Here is a 19,134-nt window from a genome sequence, read left to right as displayed (position 1 = left end):
GTCTATTCAAGCTGTCCATGTCTCCCTAAACACCACATTCGCACTTCCAAGCTGCATGTCCAGTGATCAGTACTGAAAAATACAATGAACTTCACATAGTGGTAGAGTTGCAGCAGGAGTCTCTGATAGCCAGAGAGGAGGCAGAGGTGATGTACTCCTCTGTTAAGCTCCTTTTTTGTGTGTGTGTGTATGGCTTGGGTGTGCAACAGATCTGTCCATTAAATGACTGTTAACCTGTTCTCAGAGTCCAGAGCACAGGAAGTCATTTGTCTGATCCTCTTCTCTGGCAGTAGTGGGGCTGCCTATGGGAGATGCCCTTAGCTGCAAACTAAGGTACTATAGGAAGAGCTGCAGTAGTTCTTGCTTCCATGAACAACAGAGTTTTTCTGCACTGAGCTGAATAACACAATTTGAGGCAGGACCTGCTCCTAACTGGTCCTAAAAGTTTGCTGCTGCTGCTCTGAAACCCTGGGCTGGAATCAGGCTGTGATAATTAATGGAAGTTAAAGTGCTCCTTCTGCCTGTGAGCTGGTTGGAAATGGAAAAGAAGAACCTGTCACAATTGTGACTGGCTCTAAACTGCTGTCAGGCTCTCCTCCTTCCCTTCCCTGCCCCAAGTGGAAAATTGTATTGGAAAGCAACAGTTAGAGCACTTAAATCTTTCCACAGTTCATTTCAAGCTCCCTTTCTTCTTCCCAGCCATTCCCAGGCCAGTTTGGGGCACGGATGGGAGACTGCATCTCTGGCCGAAACTTCCAGGATGTTAAATAACAATGGGAGTGTGGCTTTCTAAAAGGGTGTAATGTGCCTGGATTGCACGTACCATAAGCTGTATTTCCCATGCTTTAATATACAGACAATCCATGTATTGCTCCTGAGCTGTTTCATTTTCATATGGGATCTATCATTGTGTGTTATGGAACAAGCTCAAGCTGAAATGGGGTTGGTACCTCTCCTGCTATGGGGGATGTCTCCCACAAGCATTCAGAGAAGTTGCTAGCATTTGAGGGATGGTGTGCTAGCGAGCTCCTTTGGTCTGCCACCTCAGTGGAGGTAGGGGATGGAGATCCATGCAGCAGCAAAGACACAAGGGTTATTGATGTCTTAGAAACCATGGAGGCACCTGAGAGTGGTCACATAGGAATTAGGGCTTCCCCTCCAAAAAGGTGGCAGGATCAATACCCCAACTGAAGTGCATCTACACCAATGCACAAAGTATGGGCAACAAACAGGAGGAGCTGGAAGCCATTGCGCAGCAGGAAAACTGTGACATAGTTGGCATCATGAAAACCTGGTCAGATGACTCGCGTAACTAGGGTGCTGCCATGGGTGGCTGTAAACTCTTCAGAAGGGATAGGCAAGGAAGGAGAGGCAGTGCAGTAGCCCTGTATGTTAAGAAGTGTTTTGACTGTCTGGAGCTTCATGATGGTGACAATAGGGTTGGTGTTTATAGGTAAGAATCAAGGGGAAGACCAGCAAGGCAGATATGGTGGGAGTCTGGGATAGACCACCCAACCAGGATGAAGAGGCAGGCAAAATATTTTATAAGCAGCTGTGAGAAGTCTCACAATCGCTAGCCGTTGTTCTCATGGGGGACTTCAACTTACCGTATGTCTGCTGGAAATACAGTACAGCAGAGAGGAAACAGTCTAGGAGTTTCAGAACTAGACTGAAACTAGTCTTCTAGTAAAGCCTTTGACACCATTTCCCACAGCATTCTCCTGAAGAAACTGCCTGCTCATGGCTTGAGCAGGTGTACTGTTCTCCGGGTAGAAAACTGGCTGGATGGCTGAGCCCAAAGAGTGCTGGTGAGTGGAGTTAAATCCAGTTGGTGGCCAGTCACAAGTGGTGTTCCCAAGGGCTCAGTACTGGAGCCAGTTCTGTTTAATATCTTTATCAGTGATCTGGACAATTGGATCGAGTGCACCCTCAGTAATTTTGCAAATGACACCAAGTTGGGTGGGAGTGTTGATCAGCTGGAGGGTAGGAAGGCTCTGCAGAGGGATCTGGACAGGCTGGATCAATCAGCAGAGGCCAACTGCAAAGTGCCGGGTCCTGCACTTGCATCACAACAACCCCATGCAATGCTACACGATTGGGGAAAAGTGACTGGAAAGCTGCTCAGTGGAAAAGGACCTTGGGGTCCTGATTGATGGAGCTGAACATGAGCCAGCTTGTTCCCAGGCAGCCAAGAAGGCCAATGACATCCTGGCCTGTATCAGCAATAGTGTGGCCAGCGGGGCCAGGGCAGTGATCATCCCCCTGTACTCAGCACTGGTGAGGCTGCACCTCGAATCCTGTGTTCAGTTCTGGGCCACTCATTACAGGAGAGACATTGAGGTGCTGGAGCAGGTCCAGAGAAGGCCAACAGAGCTGGTGAAGGATCTGGAGCACAAGTCTTATGAGGAACGGCTGGGGGAACGGGGGCTGCTCAGCCTGGAGAAAAGGAGGCTCAAAGGAGACCTTATCACTCTCTACAGCGAACTAACAGGAGGTTGTAGTGAGGTGGGTGTTGGTCTCTTCTCCCAGGCAACAAGCAATAGGACAAGAGGAAATGGCTTAAAGTTGCACCAGAGAAGGTTTAGATTGGATATTAGGAAAAATTCCATCACCGAAAAGGTTCTCAAGCACTGCAACAGGCTGTGCAGGAAGGTGGTAGAGTCACCATCCCTGGAGGTATTTAAAAGACGTGTTGATGTGGCACTTACGGATATGGTTTAGTGGTGGACTTGGCAGTGCTCGGTTAATGGTTGGACTTGATGATCTGAAAGGTCTTCTCCAGCCTAAACAATTCTGTGATTCTATGATTTTCAGAGCTTGCGAAGGACAAGGAAGCTCTCTGCTCAGTCTGAGCCTGGAGATTGCAGTGCACCCCAGCCACATGGGCTGTTTCAAACTGTCACTCTCAGATTTGCAAATGGTTGACCCAGCATGTAGATCTAGTGGCCAAACAGAGGTCTAGGACCCACATCATTCACATTGACTGCCGAATATGAAGACATCACTGACTGGGTTGCCTGGAAGGAATATGGCTGGTTGGGATCCAACCACCACAAGAGCTCCAACCATTGAGGTCCTTCTGTGCCAGGGCTAGGAGCACCGTTGTGCTTCCAGCAGTAGAGTCCTTGCAGGTGGTGACTGGCCTTGGTGATTCCTAATGTAGAGTGAGAGATTCAGGCACTGGGGAATGGGCGGGCATTGTTGTCCAAACCAGGATGGTGATTTAGAAACAAAAGGCAGATTTAATGTTGTTTTTCCTTCTTCTAAATGTACAGAGCTACCCTGTTCATTCAAGGGTTAAGCAGTCTGAGAGATCCAGCACCCAGAGCCAGGTATCTGTCAGGCCTGGACTGGAGGCTCACCAAAACATGAGGATATATGGTTTTATTTCTGTTTTGTCATTTGGAGATTACTACTCAGTGTCTGTAGGACAAGAAAGTTCTGGGGCATCTTAGGATATGCCCTGTGCTCCAAAAGAGGTTGTTGTTTTGGCTTTGCAGCACTCATACGCAAAGGCAAGAACTCATGCCTGAAATGTTCCTTTTCCAAGTATTAAAAGCCAAGGCTCTGCAAGATGACAATGTTGCAAATCTTATCACAATCCAGTGCTGAGATCCGTTGGTTTCAGCAGCACAAATGTGCTCACAGATCTGCGTGCCTGCTTTTTGGTGATGGTACATTTTTTCAGGAGCTGGTCTGTGCTGCTGAACTCTGGTTGTATCTCCCAGTTCAGAGACTGGAGGGTAACATTGCAAGAGCTGTTCTTCATCACGCCTGGTTCTTCATTGTAACCAAACTTTCCTTGATCTTGTAAAACCCTGGCCCAGAGGAGCAGTTTCAGGATATCATGGTGGATGTAGCTTGGGTTCCTCTGCTCTTAGATGCAGCTGAGGGACCCGTAAAAGTCAGTGAAGGAACTAGCAGAAGTAATCAGGTTAGCGTGTCAGCTGTAACAGCCAGGGACTGAGACACTTGCTACCTTCACCCAGCAGCGTGTGAGGTTTTGCAGATCTCACTGTGAACAGAGCTTGTTTTCTGTTTTATACAATCACAGCAGAGGGACTGTGATGTGAAACAAAGTCCTTTCTGCTAATCCAGCTCTGGAGAGTTGTCATATCCATCTCTGGGCTTTAAGGATATGATTCTTCCTTGCTTACAGCAATAGGTCCCATGCCACCCATTCTTACCTGTTACAGTCTCATCGAAACTACCTCATCTATCCCCATCTACCATCTGTGTGAAAGTAGCTCCAGCTGAAGATAAATAGCTCTCTGCCACCAGAGCTGTGTGCTCTCCTCTCTGTCAGCAAGCGTGCTGTTCAACACCCGCTCCCATGCCACTTGGCTTTCTCCGTGTGTGCTGAACTCCGGTAGGATGTTTAGCAGTTTCTTCTTGATCCCATTGCGTAAATGAGACTAATTTCAGCCTGCTGTGATGTGTGGGCTTGTTGGAACGTGACTATAAATCCAGACCTGAACATTTTCTCGTAATGGAGAGGGTGGTGAAATTGCATTGCTGCCTTTAACCTCAGGCTGTCCTTAGACCAAGCCAGACTCTTCACAACCGCTATGACAGTAAATCAAATAGCTTTTGAATCGATGCACATAAAAGTCAGGAGAGAGACGTTACAGATGGAAAAGACCTACTGCACCTTGAGTCTGTCCCGCTGCAGAGGGGGTAAGGCTCTCAGGAATTTACAGCGTGGCTCCAAGCCTGCCCGCTGAGGCCAGGCAGGGTGAGAGTTGTGCCTGGGGAGATGTGGGGTTAGGAGAGACTACCTAAGTTTCCTGCAGCGTTTCCATCCTGCTCATCTCTGCATTTCATTCCCTTGGCTTTATTTTTGGGGCAAGAAAACTGTTGTTGATTGTATATTCAACAAACCTGATACGTTCATTCTGCTCATTGTTTTTCACTCAGGGCTATGCCTGACTTTTCTATAGAAGCATGTTTTTCTCACCTAATATTTAGTTTAAGATTGCAGGAGCTGGATATAAAACCTTCTGGGATGTTTTAATCTGCCAAGAGGCTGCTTGAAAACAGAAGCTATCCAGAGTTTTTCAGTAGTCCCTATTTAGAGAACATCACCCCCAAATCCTGTGTTGCCCATTTCCCTTTCATCTCCTTGCCAACTTTCATTGGTTGTTTTAACCCTGATCTGCTGTGAGTGTCCCCTGTACTTTTCTCCCCTCCCTCTAGGGTTTCTATGTCTTTGAAAGTCCTGGTAACCAGAAGGTTCATGTGCTGTGTTTCGCAATCATTTCAGACCAAGAATAATACAGCCAGAGCCAGCTGGATCCTTCACTCCATATTGATACAACTATTCCCCTTAACCTGCCCACACTCAGTGCTACAACTGCAAATCTGAGGTTGAACCGGAACAGTGCTGTAAGCCCTGCTCCATGGCCCTGCCTGGAAAGCAGCACCCCCAGCAGAGCATCCCACAGCCAGGAGTGGCTGCCTTTGGGTGTTGTCTGCTGGGGACCTTGCTAAATTGAATGTATTTTCCTGACGCAGATCTTCTCAGAACCAGTGGTCCTGGTGGTTGCTCTAGTTCCCTTGATCTGCAGCCAGTTTCTCCTAAGCAATCCTCCTCTGGCAAGGCCCCTGCTGAAGGCTGGCCAGTCCAGGTGATTACTTCTCCTTCTCCTGAGGACTCTTCCTATGAGCCCAAACAACACTTGAGCATGGTTAAGAACTGGCACAGGGACCCAGAGGGTCTGTGAGATACTTGACTTTGAAGGTTGCTAGAACTCAACTGGAAAAGGTCAACCTGATCCAACTTTGAAGTTATCCTGCATTGAGCAGGAGTTTGGACCAGAGACCTGCAGCAAAAGAGGGCATTGCTTACCAAGTCACTGCCTGGCTTTCACTTCATGAACATCAGGAGGTACATGTTGAGTTAGCGTGCCACCACTGCCTTTGGCTGCCACATTATTTAGATTATTTTCCATGTTCCTCATCTTTTAAACTTTTTTGGCTAGCTTTGGTTGTTCATCTTTTAATGAGCTTCTGCTGGCTCCTGCTTGTTTGTCCCTGGGTCACAACCTGGTTGGTAGATGGATGCTGTCCCCAGTCATTGGCCACCTCAGGGTATGCTAGTCTGGGATGTTCAGCCCTTCTTTATTTCCCCCTTTTCCATTAGTTTGACTCCTGCTTTGGAAGTAGTCAACTCTTCAATGTTAGGTAAGCTGGAAAAAAGCCAGGGAGAAATACACACAGGCTGTGAACACCTCCTCAGCTGGAATGTCTGAGAGAGCATTAGCTGGTGGGGAACATGGTACAGGAACGCAGGTTCTAGCGGTCTGTGACTCCCTACAGCACTATCTGTTCTCCAGGTGATTAAGTGTTTCTTCCTTACTGAAAACTTGTCTCAGATTAAACCACCATAATACAAAGCTCAGGTTCTGGAGCAATCCCAAGTGTAGGTTAATATTTACAAGCTATCAGCTTCAGGCTTTATCTCCATACCTTGCTAGCAGAGGTAAAATCTTTAAAAATCCATTTTGATCTTTCTGGTTCATGGCACGGCTTTAATATGACACTTTCCATGTGAAACTGGCAAATGTCTTAATGGAAATGTAAGTTTTTCTCATCCCTTCAGGAACTAGTAACAGATGAGCAGCCCCCTGTGTACAAGGGGCCATGCCTTTATAATGGAGCATAAGTGATGGACAGTATCTCTGCAGGATACTCATGCTAGGAAATGTCAGAATGTTATTTCTGCCTCAGTGGCTTAAGATCATTTGTTTACCTAATGGATTTGCATTTTGCAGGTGTTGTGTTAATATTAATGTGTTGTCTGAATTGTTAATATTCCTTCACTTCAATGTTACATTAATGAAGGCTGCAGAGGATGGAGAAAAGACCTGGCTAATTAATTAAATGGGCAAAAAGCATCTTTAACTTTCCATCGTGCTGCCCTTTGCTTCTACCTAATGGGTCTTGGCATTTCTGGTCAGCAGCCATGTAACACATGCTGCTGTATGGAACACTCAGCCATGGACTTGCTAATTTTTTTGACCCATAAATCACTTGCGTAAAGTTTTAATGGTGAGGAAAAGTGCCTTTCATTCCTGCTTCCTCCTTTCAGTGGGAAATGCAACCTGGTAACAGGCCGTGCTGGCCTGATGTGTGGGGCCGGAGACTTTCCCATCAGGAGAGGGGCTGTCTGCATTTCTTCAGGAATTCTTTCCATTCCCCTCTTAGCCAGACTCTAAATGACATTTATATTATGTATCTTGTCATAAGTTCTACGTTCAGAGGCAGTGGCATATCAGGCTGCATGTCTCAGGAATGTGGACTGCCAGTCTGGCTTTGGGTGCTGGTGTGAGGTATCTTCCCTCTCCTCTGCACCATTCCAGACTCAGTTTGGCTTTGGGCTCTTTTGCCCAACAGGAATTCCCATAGGCTGGATAAAACTGTCTTGGGACCCTCCTCTGGCCCTGGGCAGCTGTCCAGCACGCCTGTTTGGGAGCATCCTAATGCTTTCCTGAAAGTAAGGCTTGCCAGCCCAGGCGGTGATTGCTCTCGTGAGACCCATTAGCTGAACACAGCGTTGAGTTGTGTGCATTAGTGGTCACTGCTTATCCCTCCCCTGCGTCTCTGTGGAGTGGGAGCAGGGCCGTGGCCATTGTACCTCCCTCTGAGAGATGAGATCTCAGTGAGCTGGTGGCTCCCTGGAAAGCCAAACCAGATCTAATATGGATCCGTGGGAATCCGTGGGCTGGGATTCCCAGCCACACAGCTCCTGCAGCTAAACGCAGGGATTGCAAATCCTTTTGAGTATTGCCATCATCTTCCCCACAGAGAAATGCTTGGACAGTGTGAAGGGGTTGTGTTTTAAAGGAGGTTTTTCAAAAAGCACTTTGTTCTGACATCCATCATGAGTGGAGAGGTCTGTGCAGCACTGCCAGGCAGCCCCAGCCACTGGAGACATTAGAGAGGAGTATATGTGGGTCTGTGTGCACATGCTGAGTGAGTGGCACTCTGTGGGCTTCTTTGAGGCCAGTGGAAAAAGTTGCTTCTTGACCCAGGAAGGTCATTCCTGGAGGGAGATCTTCCTCTGTCTGTGGTGCTGAGGGCGAAGTCCTCTGGCCTGGGCTCAAAAATGTGATAGCCTTGAGAAAACTGTAGAGAATACTGGAGCTGGGACCAAGGGAGCCTGCTGAAGTTGTGCTTCAATGTCCTGTGCGGCCCAGCACATGGGTGCAGGTCTAAGCTTTTATCCCTGGCCCGCAGCAGCTGAAGGTGCTGTTTTGGCACGGAGGGGCTCTTCAGCTTCATGTCAGGAGTCTGAAGGTTGGCACCAATTTGCATGAAAAGGAGCAGACTGCAGTCATATTAACATTTAATGAAGAGGCGCAGCCCACAGAGACCGCATCCTCTGCAGCACTTGCTCTTCAGTTCTGTCCTGGGTTCAGCTATAGCAGTCATTTTTCTCCTGCTTAGTAGCTGGTGCAGTGCTGTGTTTTTTAACTTTCAGCCTGGGAACAACACTGATAACACCGATGTTTTTAGTTGTTGCTAAGTAATGTTTATTCCAACCAAGGACTTTCTCAGTCTCATGCTTTGCCAGGGAGGAGGGGAAGCCGGGAGGAAGCAGAGACAGGACACCTGACCCAAACTAGCCAAAGGGGTATTCCATACCACAGCACGTCATGCCCAGTATGTAAACCGGGGGGAGTTACCCGGAAGGCCCAGATCACTGCTCGGGTCGGGCTGGGTATCGGTCGGCGGGTGGTGAGCAATTGTATCCTCTCCCCTTGTTATTTCACTAATCGTTATTATCATTGGTGGTAGCAGTAGTGGTTTTGTGTTATACCTTAGTTGCGGGACTGCTCTTATCTCAACCCGTGGGAGTTACATTCTTCCCATTCTCCTCCCCATCCCTCCGGGAGCGGGGGGAGGAAGAAGGGGGGGGGGGGAGTGAGCGAGCGGCTGTGTGGTTCTGAGTTACCGGCTGGGCTCAAACCACGACAAGTTCAATGACATTTCCTTTGCCACGTGGATCAAGACAGGATGGATGGTGGTGGGATGGGTGGGTGTTAGCTTTATCCCTTCCATACAATCCACAGATGAGGCTGAGGAGCTCCAGGCCAGGCGGGAAGAGTTTGCCATCCATGTAGCTGAGCGCCAAGAAGTGCCAGAGGTTGCTTATGCTGTCTTCAGTGCCCTGATGTCTGGCCTGATGTCATGCTGCCAGGTCAAGTCAGCTCTTTTACGTAATGGGGCTGCAAAGTGGCATTGATAATTTCAAAGGAACTCAGGCTTTTCTAGCTGTCTAAATCCCCGTGTGCAAACCCAGTACATCAGGCTTTAAGCAATTAATTCCTAATCATGCCAAATGCCTTCAGTAGCCCAGCTTTAGTATTGAGAGCTTAAAATGGTTTTCCACTGTACCACGGTTAATTTGGATAAAGCAAAGAGAGTGGTCTCAGGGCGTTTCCAGCCTCAAGGTGTGAGAGTGGCCAGTAAGTGACATTTGTATTTCAAAAACCCTCCCATGCATTTGGATTGTAGGCATCTATTACTGGAAAGGCACCATAGACAATAAAAAGGGCATTCTTTATACCCTGCAAGGAGAGTTCATTAGAGGGAAAAGCCATTCTAGCTTAGTAAGAAATGAATCTAAAACTGCCTCAGAGCTGCTATTCTCATCAAGTTTCAATGTTAACAGTTTTAACCAAGAGCTAATTGTGCAATCTCAGAAAGTGGAGTAATTCCATTATTCAGCTATGCTTCAAGGCCACCACTAGTTGAGAAAGGAGCACAAATGACTTTTCATCAAGCCAGGAACTGCCAGCGTTCTTGCCTTTTACTACTTTTTCTTTCAAAAGAAAGTAGGGCTTTTGGTCTTTTGGCAGCTGTCATTGGCAAAGGGAGCTCCACACCAACATTGCAAGGCTCATATATAACACCGCAGTCCAATTTTTTGGATAACAGGGGATTTGATTTTCATAACTCTTCAAGCAGCAGTGCTATTCCAAAGTGGATGGCTGAAGATGCTCCTGTTCGTTGGATAGGCATAGTGTCACCAGGAAGACAGTACACCATTCTTGCAGGATTTTGCATGGAAAAGAGCCATCATAAGTGCTGGACCAGCTACTCGCCAAAGAGCATGATTCTGTCATTGGCTGCACTCTCAGGAGATGCAGGATTAGCTAATGTTGCTTTTAGAAGTGCTTTTATAGAAACCTCTCAAGTTCCTTTGCTTCATGGAAGAGCTGTAATCAAAAATAAATGTACATGATTTAAAGGAAAGAAGAAAAAGTCGCACCACATCCAGCGTCTTTGGACTTAACACTTTTGAGAGAGTTTGTTGGTTGAACTGTGGTGCCATTTCTTTACTGTTTTCCTTCAGCTGATAAGGCTGCTGCTGCTGGATGTGCACTGGACTGTTTGCAGCCTTTCGTGGAAGGTGACTTTCTCTTGGTAAATTCAGCAGGATTTAGAGTCCCATTCCCAAGAGGTGGCTATAGATCTCTTGTTTGTTATGAGATTTCGCTGCAGCAATAATCCCCTTCAAGCCAGCAGAGAGCAAGAGCTCTCAGCGATGTACTGCCCTTAGCAAGGGGACGTATATCCATCAGTGTCTTTAGAGCCCTCTCAGACACACACAGACAGGTCTAGGCTTCCTTTTCTCAGCACTAGCCTTCCATGGCACTATTTGGTTCATACACAAACCAAGTTTTCAAAGCTATACTGTCCTAACCCTGTTTGGATCCAGCATGGAGCTGGACACCTGAGGCAGACATGTAGCTATGAATTGAGAAACCAGAGGCCTTGTCTGGTGGTTGAAGCACAAAACCGTGCTGAGCCAGGATATTAAACTCATCTGGAGATGGGAAGGACTTTGAACAGCAGAAGCCTTGCTCCCTGTGCAGGAGGGAGCAATAGCTGTAAAGAGGAGACAAGATGGAGAGGAGCAGATGGCATTTTATAATGTGATAGGGGAAAGAAGTTTGGTAACCTTTCCAGAAATTATTTGGTCCCATTTGGCTCAAGTCTGAGATGCTGGAAAGATGCTGAGATTTACTTGGTGGCAGCTCACCCAGACAGAGGGACTACTGTTGCAAGGGTGGCTCAGACTCCAGCTCTTCCCTTTGGGAGTTTGTTTCTACAATGAGCTACATGTGAAGAAAGGACCAATTTCTGCAGCCTGTGAAAAGCAAAAAAACCCAAAACCCTGCCATGGGAGAGCTATGCAGTGTTTTGAGTTTATCTCTGAGTCCATGCCTCAGCTATGAGAACACTTCCAATGCCTGGATACACCCAGCAGCTACACCTTGCAGAAAGGGATGGAGGTGGTGACACAGCTTGGGGGGAGAGCCATGCTCATTTGTTCAGCCCTACCTTGCTGTTTGCTCTGAAGCTTACAGGTCTGCTACACTGGTGGAATAGCAGATGTTTTAGTGTAGCTTTGCTTTAACCAAGCTGCCTGCCTCCTTCCTGCATTTACTGGATTGCAAACAAAGTACTCCTTGTCTCTCCCTTGCAGCGAACCTTGCTTAGCTAATGTCATTTGTCAAGTTAATCAGGGAGAGTGGGCACTTCAATGGCTGCTGTATAGGCTGGCCGCATTGCCATGGAGACAAGGAGCCAAACAGACATTTCACTTGCCCTGCTTCACTCTGCACAGAGTTGGCAGAAGAAGCCAGTATTTTATTTGCCGTCAGCCAACGAACTTGCTGAGGATGTGAAAAGTTTTTCAAGGTTGCTATCAAGAAATTGGGAAGGGGTCTAGCTAACCTTTTACAGAGCAAATAGTAATGCTGCTACTAAAGCAATTCCAGAGTCTCAATGTGCAGCTCCTCTTTACACAGATGTTTGGCTATGGTAGGAGCTGTGTGAGAACGGAAGCCTAGTAGCTTGGGTTTGGGGATGCCATTGAGATGTTGTCAATCCTCTTCAGCTGGATGGTTTCATAGGTGGCTGTTTGCTTACCAGAGCTGTGATCATCATTTAAGATACTTTGAAAAGCACCAAGTGCTGTGTTTAATAGCATCTCAGGAGCCTGAAATCTCCCTGGCAGTTGGTGGGATTTAGGAGCTGGCATGCCTTGATCATGTTTGAAACTCGGAAATTAGTGCTTTTGAAATCTGTACACTCCAGCTGACCTCTTGCATAAGGCAGTCTATGTAGTTTCACCCACTAATTCCTCCACCAAGCCTGTAACTCATAAGCAAAATCTGGGTATTGAAAGAGATGGCACAAGATGCTTAGAGAGCTTGCAAGCCGTCCTGCCCCTCCCTCTCCTCCCTCTTACATGTGCACGTTAAATGATGCATTGAACAGGTTTGGAAGTGCTCCCTCCTGCAGCCCTGGTGAGCAGGACAGCCAGGATCCGCAGGCACCTATAGGAGGGACAGCCACCTGCTAACCCCAGCCCTCTCCACAGGACAGCACAGGAAATCTCGCATCAGCACAGAAAGGCCAAAAGTTCAGATCAGATTGTTTATGGGATTTTATGGAGCCGGGAGCCAAGGATAGCTCAGCTAATCCAGAGGAAACTGTAGCGATGGCATTAGAATGCACTTCACATGGGATTCATTCAGCACGCATTCAGATGGACCAGTCTTTCTGTCTCCATTTTTTTAGCCATGAAATATTTTTCTTTGCACTCCCAGCTGCCAGCCGCGCTGAGCCAAACTCCAGCTAGGCTGTTTCATGAAAAAAAGAAAAAGAAAACCCAAAACTCCTGTCGTTTGACCTGCCGATGAGTTAGCCGGGCTTCAGTGCAGCTCCCAGTAACACCAATGCCAGGCGCTGGTCTGGCTCCTGGCCACTGCCAGCCAGCCTCTGCTCCCACCTGCCCCAGCATCCATTGCCTTTATTCAAATGGCAACGTAGAGCTTGCAAGTGGAAGGACATTAGCTAAAAGTGCCATTAAAAGGCCACGTGGGGAGGGCACGATGGCAGCAGCTTTGCTGTGCCCTCCTGCTTCTCAGCACCTGAAGCCTTGCCAGCTTCATGGGCTGTCCCAGACATGGCTCATCCTCCTCCGCCTCCAACATCCCATCCAGTCTCAGTGTAAATCCCTCTTGAGAATATAGTTTTCCATTTAGGTGCAGTGAGACCACCACGTTAAGCAACTGTTTCTTGCAGATCTTGGCTCCCTTGTGGTGTCCTGACCCACAGATCCTGTTGCTCTGCTGGAAGAGGTGACCTGGATTAACTCTGGGCACAAATGCCAGTTCCTTCGCTGCCCCTAGCCCATTCCCTCTGACCCTGGCAGGCTCTCACATGCTCCTCATTAGCCTTGCTGTGACCTCTCCCCTCTGGAAGCTGCTTTACTCTCCCTGGGGACTAAATCCTGATGTTCAAAACTAAATGTGTCTAGGAGCTAACACGGAGGAGCCCCACACGGACCATCCCTTGCAGGAATGCTGCAGTGGGGTGCATGTGGGGAACAGTTCTATGACCCCCAGGTGATCCAGAGCTGTGAAGGACTCTCCATCCCTGCAGGGTGTTTTGGCATCAACCCACAGGGCATTGCAGCCTTCTCAGGGCGCTGTGGTTTGTTAACCTGAGATACAAACCAACCCATTTGGTCCTGGGGCTTCTCTTCCCCCTGGATACAGGGCAGTGTCTGATCTCATCCGTGTTATCTGGTCCTTGAAAGCCCAAACTGCAGGTTCATCTCACAAAGCCTGTCCCTGCCTTTAGGTGAGTGAGCAAGACAAGTAGCTTTTCAATTCTGAATATATGGTCACATCCTGCACACCCTGTCACGGGTGCTTCCTGGTAAGAGTTTCCTGCCCATGTATTCCATTCAACCATGAGCCAGGTATCTCTTCTTGATGGTGTCTGTCTTTGATGCTGTCTGGGGGCTGGTGCTCTACATGTTGAAGGGAGAGATGATGGGATCTTGCAGAGCAAAGCGGGAAGTGTGTGCTGTTAGTTTTCCTTTGGGTGTAAAAGCATTCCTTGGCAGGAGGGGTGCTTAGCTATTATCTACAATTCAGTACTACTTAGAACATCAGAACAAGCATATCTCTATGAAAATATAAAAGCCCAAGTCCTAAAATGATAGAACAAAATGCAGAACTTAATGATCAGGTGGAAACTGCATCTAGCCCAAAGTGTCGATGGATGTAAGAGGTAAAGGCTTCACACTCTAGTGCTCAACGGGAGCAAGAATGGCAGGACCTGCTTAAGTACTCACTTAGTGTGCCTCCCTACACTTTTTGCCTGTGACAAAGAGGATATGCTGTTCACAGGTGTTTATTGCTTTGTCTTTAAAAATGGGTTTGCTCCTTCCTCCGTAGAGGCCACATTTCAAGGAAGGCACAGGGATTCCATGGGCCGGCTTTGCCCACGTGTACATCTGTGTTGCTGGACTAGCACTGTCTCCCTTTTCCTTTGCACCAATGCCGTAGGAAGGAGAGGCGCTGCCTTTCACAGCCCATGCTGTTTGCTGTGCCTTGCTACGAGCCGACTTGCGCAGAAGGGGCTTCCCAGAAATGAGCATGGGCTGGCAGAGCCTCACACATGTCCTCGGGCCACAGTTGCCCATGTGCTGTCTGGAGACGGGCATGGCCGTGCTATACATAATCCGCTGGGTGCTACTCGCTGCCCTGCCTCCCGCCCCTGGGTGCACAGCCCGGTGCCCGGCACCCTTGGGGCATGCTCTCTTGCAGCCCCCCAGTGCCGGTGGCCATAGAGGGACCGCTGTTGCCATCTGCTGGCTTAGCTGCACAGGAGCAGCAAGAGCTTGGCTCAACCGTCTTGGAAGTCGCAGGCTCCCACGGGTCCCAGCCCCTCACCCAGCCCTTGGCCTTCTGGTAGCATCTAATCATCGGCAGGCGTTTTAGAGGACAGGACGGATGGGTAGCCTGTTCCCACTTAGGCTGCACTGCCCCTGTGCAAGGGTGTCCCTCCTACCCTCCCTTCGGGGTCCAGTACTGACCTCTGGCACAACACGCCCTGGGAGAACCACAAGGCTCTTATTAAGGGAGCACCTTCCCATTAAAGATGAACATTTACACTGCTCATTATAACTGTCAGGTGCTTATTCCTCCTCTGGGCTTGTTTTTATTTCCTTTCTCTTTCCGGTTCTTGGCGAGTACTCTCAACCTGGGAATGTATCACTGCTGTAGCAAGTAACCGTAGGAGCACAGCACCCTGCACGTCTCACCTGGCAAGTGCTGCCAGTAATGGCCAGAGCCAGGAACTGCAGGACCACTGGCCCCAGCCCCAGTGCCCCAGCCAGCCCTGCAAAAGCACTGCTTTGCCTGTGGGAGCAATGGGGCTGAGCCACAGTAATGAGGGACAGCTCACTTGGGCATTGCTCACAGGATGAGGTTACTTCTGTAAATCTATTATCTTTTTTTGGCAATTAGCACCAGTTAGGAGCTCTGGGAATACATGCAGCGAATAGCAGGAAGCCCAGTTAAGCACATCTCTCTGCTTATCTAAGCCCAGTTAAACAAGTCTCCTGTGGCATAGCCCTACAGCTGGTAGCACAACCCATAAATGCTCCAAAGATGATCTCTAGCATTGGGATTGCTTTTCTTTGCAGCGTGTAGTTCTGGAGATTTTCATTCAATGCATGTACATTCAGAGGTGGCAAGTGGGGGGCTCACCCCAGCCTGCGATACTCCCAGCAGTCTGCAGATTGCATGGAGGAGCCCCTCGAGTCCTTGCACCACGTGGATGCTGGATGCAGCCCTGCAATGAGCTGCACTTGTGGCTTGGCCTGCCTGGGGGCTGCACTTACATCTTCCTCTGGGTGGAAACCAGGCATGAGGCAGAGCTCAATGGCTGGGCCTGACCACACATGTTGAGGTTGGGATGGGGGAGCGACCAAGACGCTGTTTTCTCTGGCCCATGAAAACAGCAATGTGTGTTTGGTTTCCATGCTATCTCTCACACAGCGTTTGTTTTGCTTGTCGAGCATTTCAGGAGATAAAATGACCTAAAGGGAGATTATTTTATCCTAATTTAAGCTGTCAATTTATCACTGACTTCTGCTTGTCTGTGCCAGCAGGACAGCTTGCTCTGAGTCTGTGGGGAAACCTCAGATATAAAGTGAGAATTGGGGGGGAGATTTGCTGAAATCTCACATCTAATCTGTGCTTATAACAGCAACTACAAGCTGGTCCCCTGTTCCCCCTATGCCATATTAGTTCCCATCCCTATGGACTGACTTGGCGTAGCAGCTCCCCTCTCTAACTGGGGCCTGGGGTTGTTTTTCTTGTGCCACAGGCTGGTGGAAGAGTTCATGCTGCTTGCAAACATGGCCGTGGCCCACCAGATCTACCGCTCCTTCCCCAATCAGGCCCTGCTTCGCCGCCACCCCCCACCTCAAAGCAAGCTGCTGAAAGACCTCATGGAGTTTTGCAACCAAGTTGGCCTCAACATCGACTTCAGCAGTGCAGGGACCCTGCATGTGAGTGCACTGGCCTGGCAGGGAGCAGAAACATGAGGGTGAAGGGTGGGCAGCTATGTGATGGTGTGTTTGCAGCAGTGTGTGGTTTATTCCCTGTCCCAAGGGAATCTTCCCAAGCAGAACTGACAATTATCCCATGCCACAACAAAACACCTCCCTCACTTGCTCTTGACCCCACCAGTGCTGGGCAAGGGTGGCCTTGCAACTTCCCTTTGTGCAAGGTGGGCCCTCCACTTGCAAGGTTGCAAATGACTCCAGCACCACTCTTTCTGCAATGGGAAGGACATTTCAGTGCAGGAGTGCTCCCTGGGACACCCAGATTTCCTTTCTCTGCCTTCTCTCAGCAGGTCCTGGGCAGGGCATTTGCTCTGTACCACAGGCAAAGTAGCGGTGCAAAAGGGGTGTTTCTGTCTGGGCTGCTGAAGGTCTCAGGGAGGGCAGGGTGGGGAGTGGGGTGACTGGGACAGACTGCAGAGCGGCAATGGGAATGGTCAGACACAGCCAGCGCGGGAGGTGTCTGACCGAGCCTCTGCTGAGCATGTCCCGAGGCTGAACTCCAGCTGAACAGCACAGTGCAGGTTCCAGGATTTTCTTTACTTGCTGTAACTGGACTGTGGATAATCCTCTGTTAATCCCATCCCCGCTGGCCTCCCGCACACCCCTCCATCAGCTGGGACTGCTTTCCCCACTTGCTGGCTGTGCTGAGGCTGTGTCAGCAGACATTGGGCTGCACACTCAGCTCCTCTCCTGCACTTTGACCCCTCCAGCCCTTCCTCACTGCTAGCCCCAGGCAATGACCTCCTGTATCCATGTCTCCCCAGACTCCCATTAGTTGTGCCATGAAGCTCTCAGTAGCTGGGTGGGAGCCAGGCACAGCTCAGGAGAGGGGTTGTGGGTGCTCTCGCACGCTGCACATCTGGGGTTGGAGCCTGCAGTCCCTGTGCCCTGGGTACTCCCTGCCATTGATGCCAGGAGGTGGGTCAGTGCTCAGAAGGGCTGTGTGTGCAGTCCTATCAGAGCTGCTGGGACCAGAGCAAAGCCCAATTTGATGTGCACTTTTGACTTACAAGGGGATTTGCAGAGAAAGGAAGAATTTGGCTTTGAGAAGCTGCTGTTTGCCCCAGTAAGGTCTGCCTGGGTCTCCCAACCACCATAACTCGTCAACACTGAACGCTCTCTCTCTTTTCTCCTCCAGAAAAGCTTAAATGAAACATTTGGTGCCGACAAATATTCCGAAGCCAGGAAAGAAGTGCTGACTAACATGTTCTCCAGGCCCATGCAGGTGAGAACAGCACTATGCTGTCAGATGTGTCTGGCTGTAGCAGTCTGCTGTGGCTCCATCTTCAACCCTCGCCCTTTCTGTGTTACTGTAGCTGGTTGTTACGTAGAGGGAGAGTAAATGGACACTGAACATGGTGCTGTGGGGCTGCCAGCAGCTTCCCCCAGTGCCTCCAGCCCCATCCAGCTTCACTGGATAGTGGGGTCAGACTGAGTCTTTTCTCACTCCCCACAGTGTCCCTGTTGTTACTGGCTGGGATGTTTCACCCTTGAAGCTGCGTGCAGAATGTTGGCAGACTCACAGAGGACCCAGCCTGCTCTGTGAAGAGCTTCCGTCAGACTCTGTGGTTCATGTTTGTGCCATTTCTTCACATCATGGCATCCCAACTAGTCCAAAGAAGGAATCCGCAGTGGGATGTAGGTGTGTGGGACTGGCCACAAGCAGTGTTGTACCCAGACGCATGCTCTTAGAAGCAGGAAAAGCTCTGGAAAGCTCTGCAGACCCTTTGGTCTCTGTCCAGACCAAGAGACCTCCTGTGCTGGTCTCTGCGATGGAGGCTTGTGCTGCTTACACTCACTGATTGTTGAGTTTGGTGCATCTGCAGCTCAGGACACTTATTCAGATGCTTATCACCATCAAAAAAAGTTCTTGCGAGGCATCTGCCTTTCTATGTTTGCAGCTGGGCATAGCACAGCCTCTTCTGAGGCAAGTCCTACCCCACGGGGAGAGGAGGCACGTTCCTGAAATGGTCTCTGTTGTGGCCCGCTTATCGCTGTAGGAATGAATCATCTTCCCAACATCACTCATTTGACTGTCGCTCTTCTAATTAGCTTATTTGCTCCATTTACTCATTAGCAGTTGCCTGAAGTCCTGCTGTACTGCAGTGAGTTAATGCTTGCTTGCAAGTTGGGTTGGGGGCTGAAGCCATTTGGTAAACCATCCCCTTGTGTATGTGTCCAGCTCAGGGGTGCTGTTTTGTAAAGTGCAGGGAATTTCCTCTGGAGCTGGCTGTGTTGTCCCAGATCCCATCTCCTGCTTTGGTTGTCCTGGTCCCTTCTGCCACATCTTCCTTTTCTGATGGAAGTACAGTGGTGACATGAATTCCTTGGGGTCCCTCTCTGGTCCTGCTGACTGTGGCACAAGCCTGGGCTTTACCTGCAGCAGTATATGGAGCAAGCCTGGCTGCTGGCCAGGATGGATGAGCAAGGAGAAGGTAACTTGGTTTTGCAGTGGCACCAAGGAGAGGAGCTTTTTGGGACCTACTGACTTGCTGAGACTTTGCCTCTGTCGTCTCCTGAGGCTGTGGTTGGAGAGATGGTAGGTGTGCTTTGAAATACCTCCCAGTGACTCTTGTGAAGATTTAGCCCTGTGAATACATGTTAGGTCTGTACTTGAAAGAGATATCAAGGTTTTGGGGATGAAGTCTTCTGAGATACCAGGTAGAGTTTGTGGAAGAAGAAAGAGG

General features: G+C 49.2%; 1 protein-coding gene across 4 annotated transcripts in view; it reads left to right on the top strand.

Annotated features, from left to right (window-relative positions):
- Nucleotides 1-19,134, top strand: part of DIS3L2 (DIS3 like 3'-5' exoribonuclease 2) — a 198,530-nt gene that overhangs the window by 171,258 nt on the left and 8,138 nt on the right. For all 4 annotated transcript variants that reach the window (XM_030496021.1, XM_030496023.1, XM_030496025.1 and 1 more), the window contains 2 exons: nucleotides 16,207-16,390; nucleotides 17,586-17,672. In XM_030496021.1, coding sequence (XP_030351881.1) covers nucleotides 16,207-16,390; nucleotides 17,586-17,672 — 271 coding nt within the window. The remainder of the gene's footprint in view (nucleotides 1-16,206; nucleotides 16,391-17,585; nucleotides 17,673-19,134) is intronic.

This window comes from Strigops habroptila, chromosome 8, assembly GCF_004027225.2.
Source record: "Strigops habroptila isolate Jane chromosome 8, bStrHab1.2.pri, whole genome shotgun sequence".
Taxonomy (NCBI): Eukaryota; Metazoa; Chordata; class Aves; order Psittaciformes; family Psittacidae; genus Strigops; species Strigops habroptila.
The sequence above is the reverse complement of the archived record's forward strand: the minus strand, read 5'-3'. Positions and strand labels throughout refer to the sequence as shown.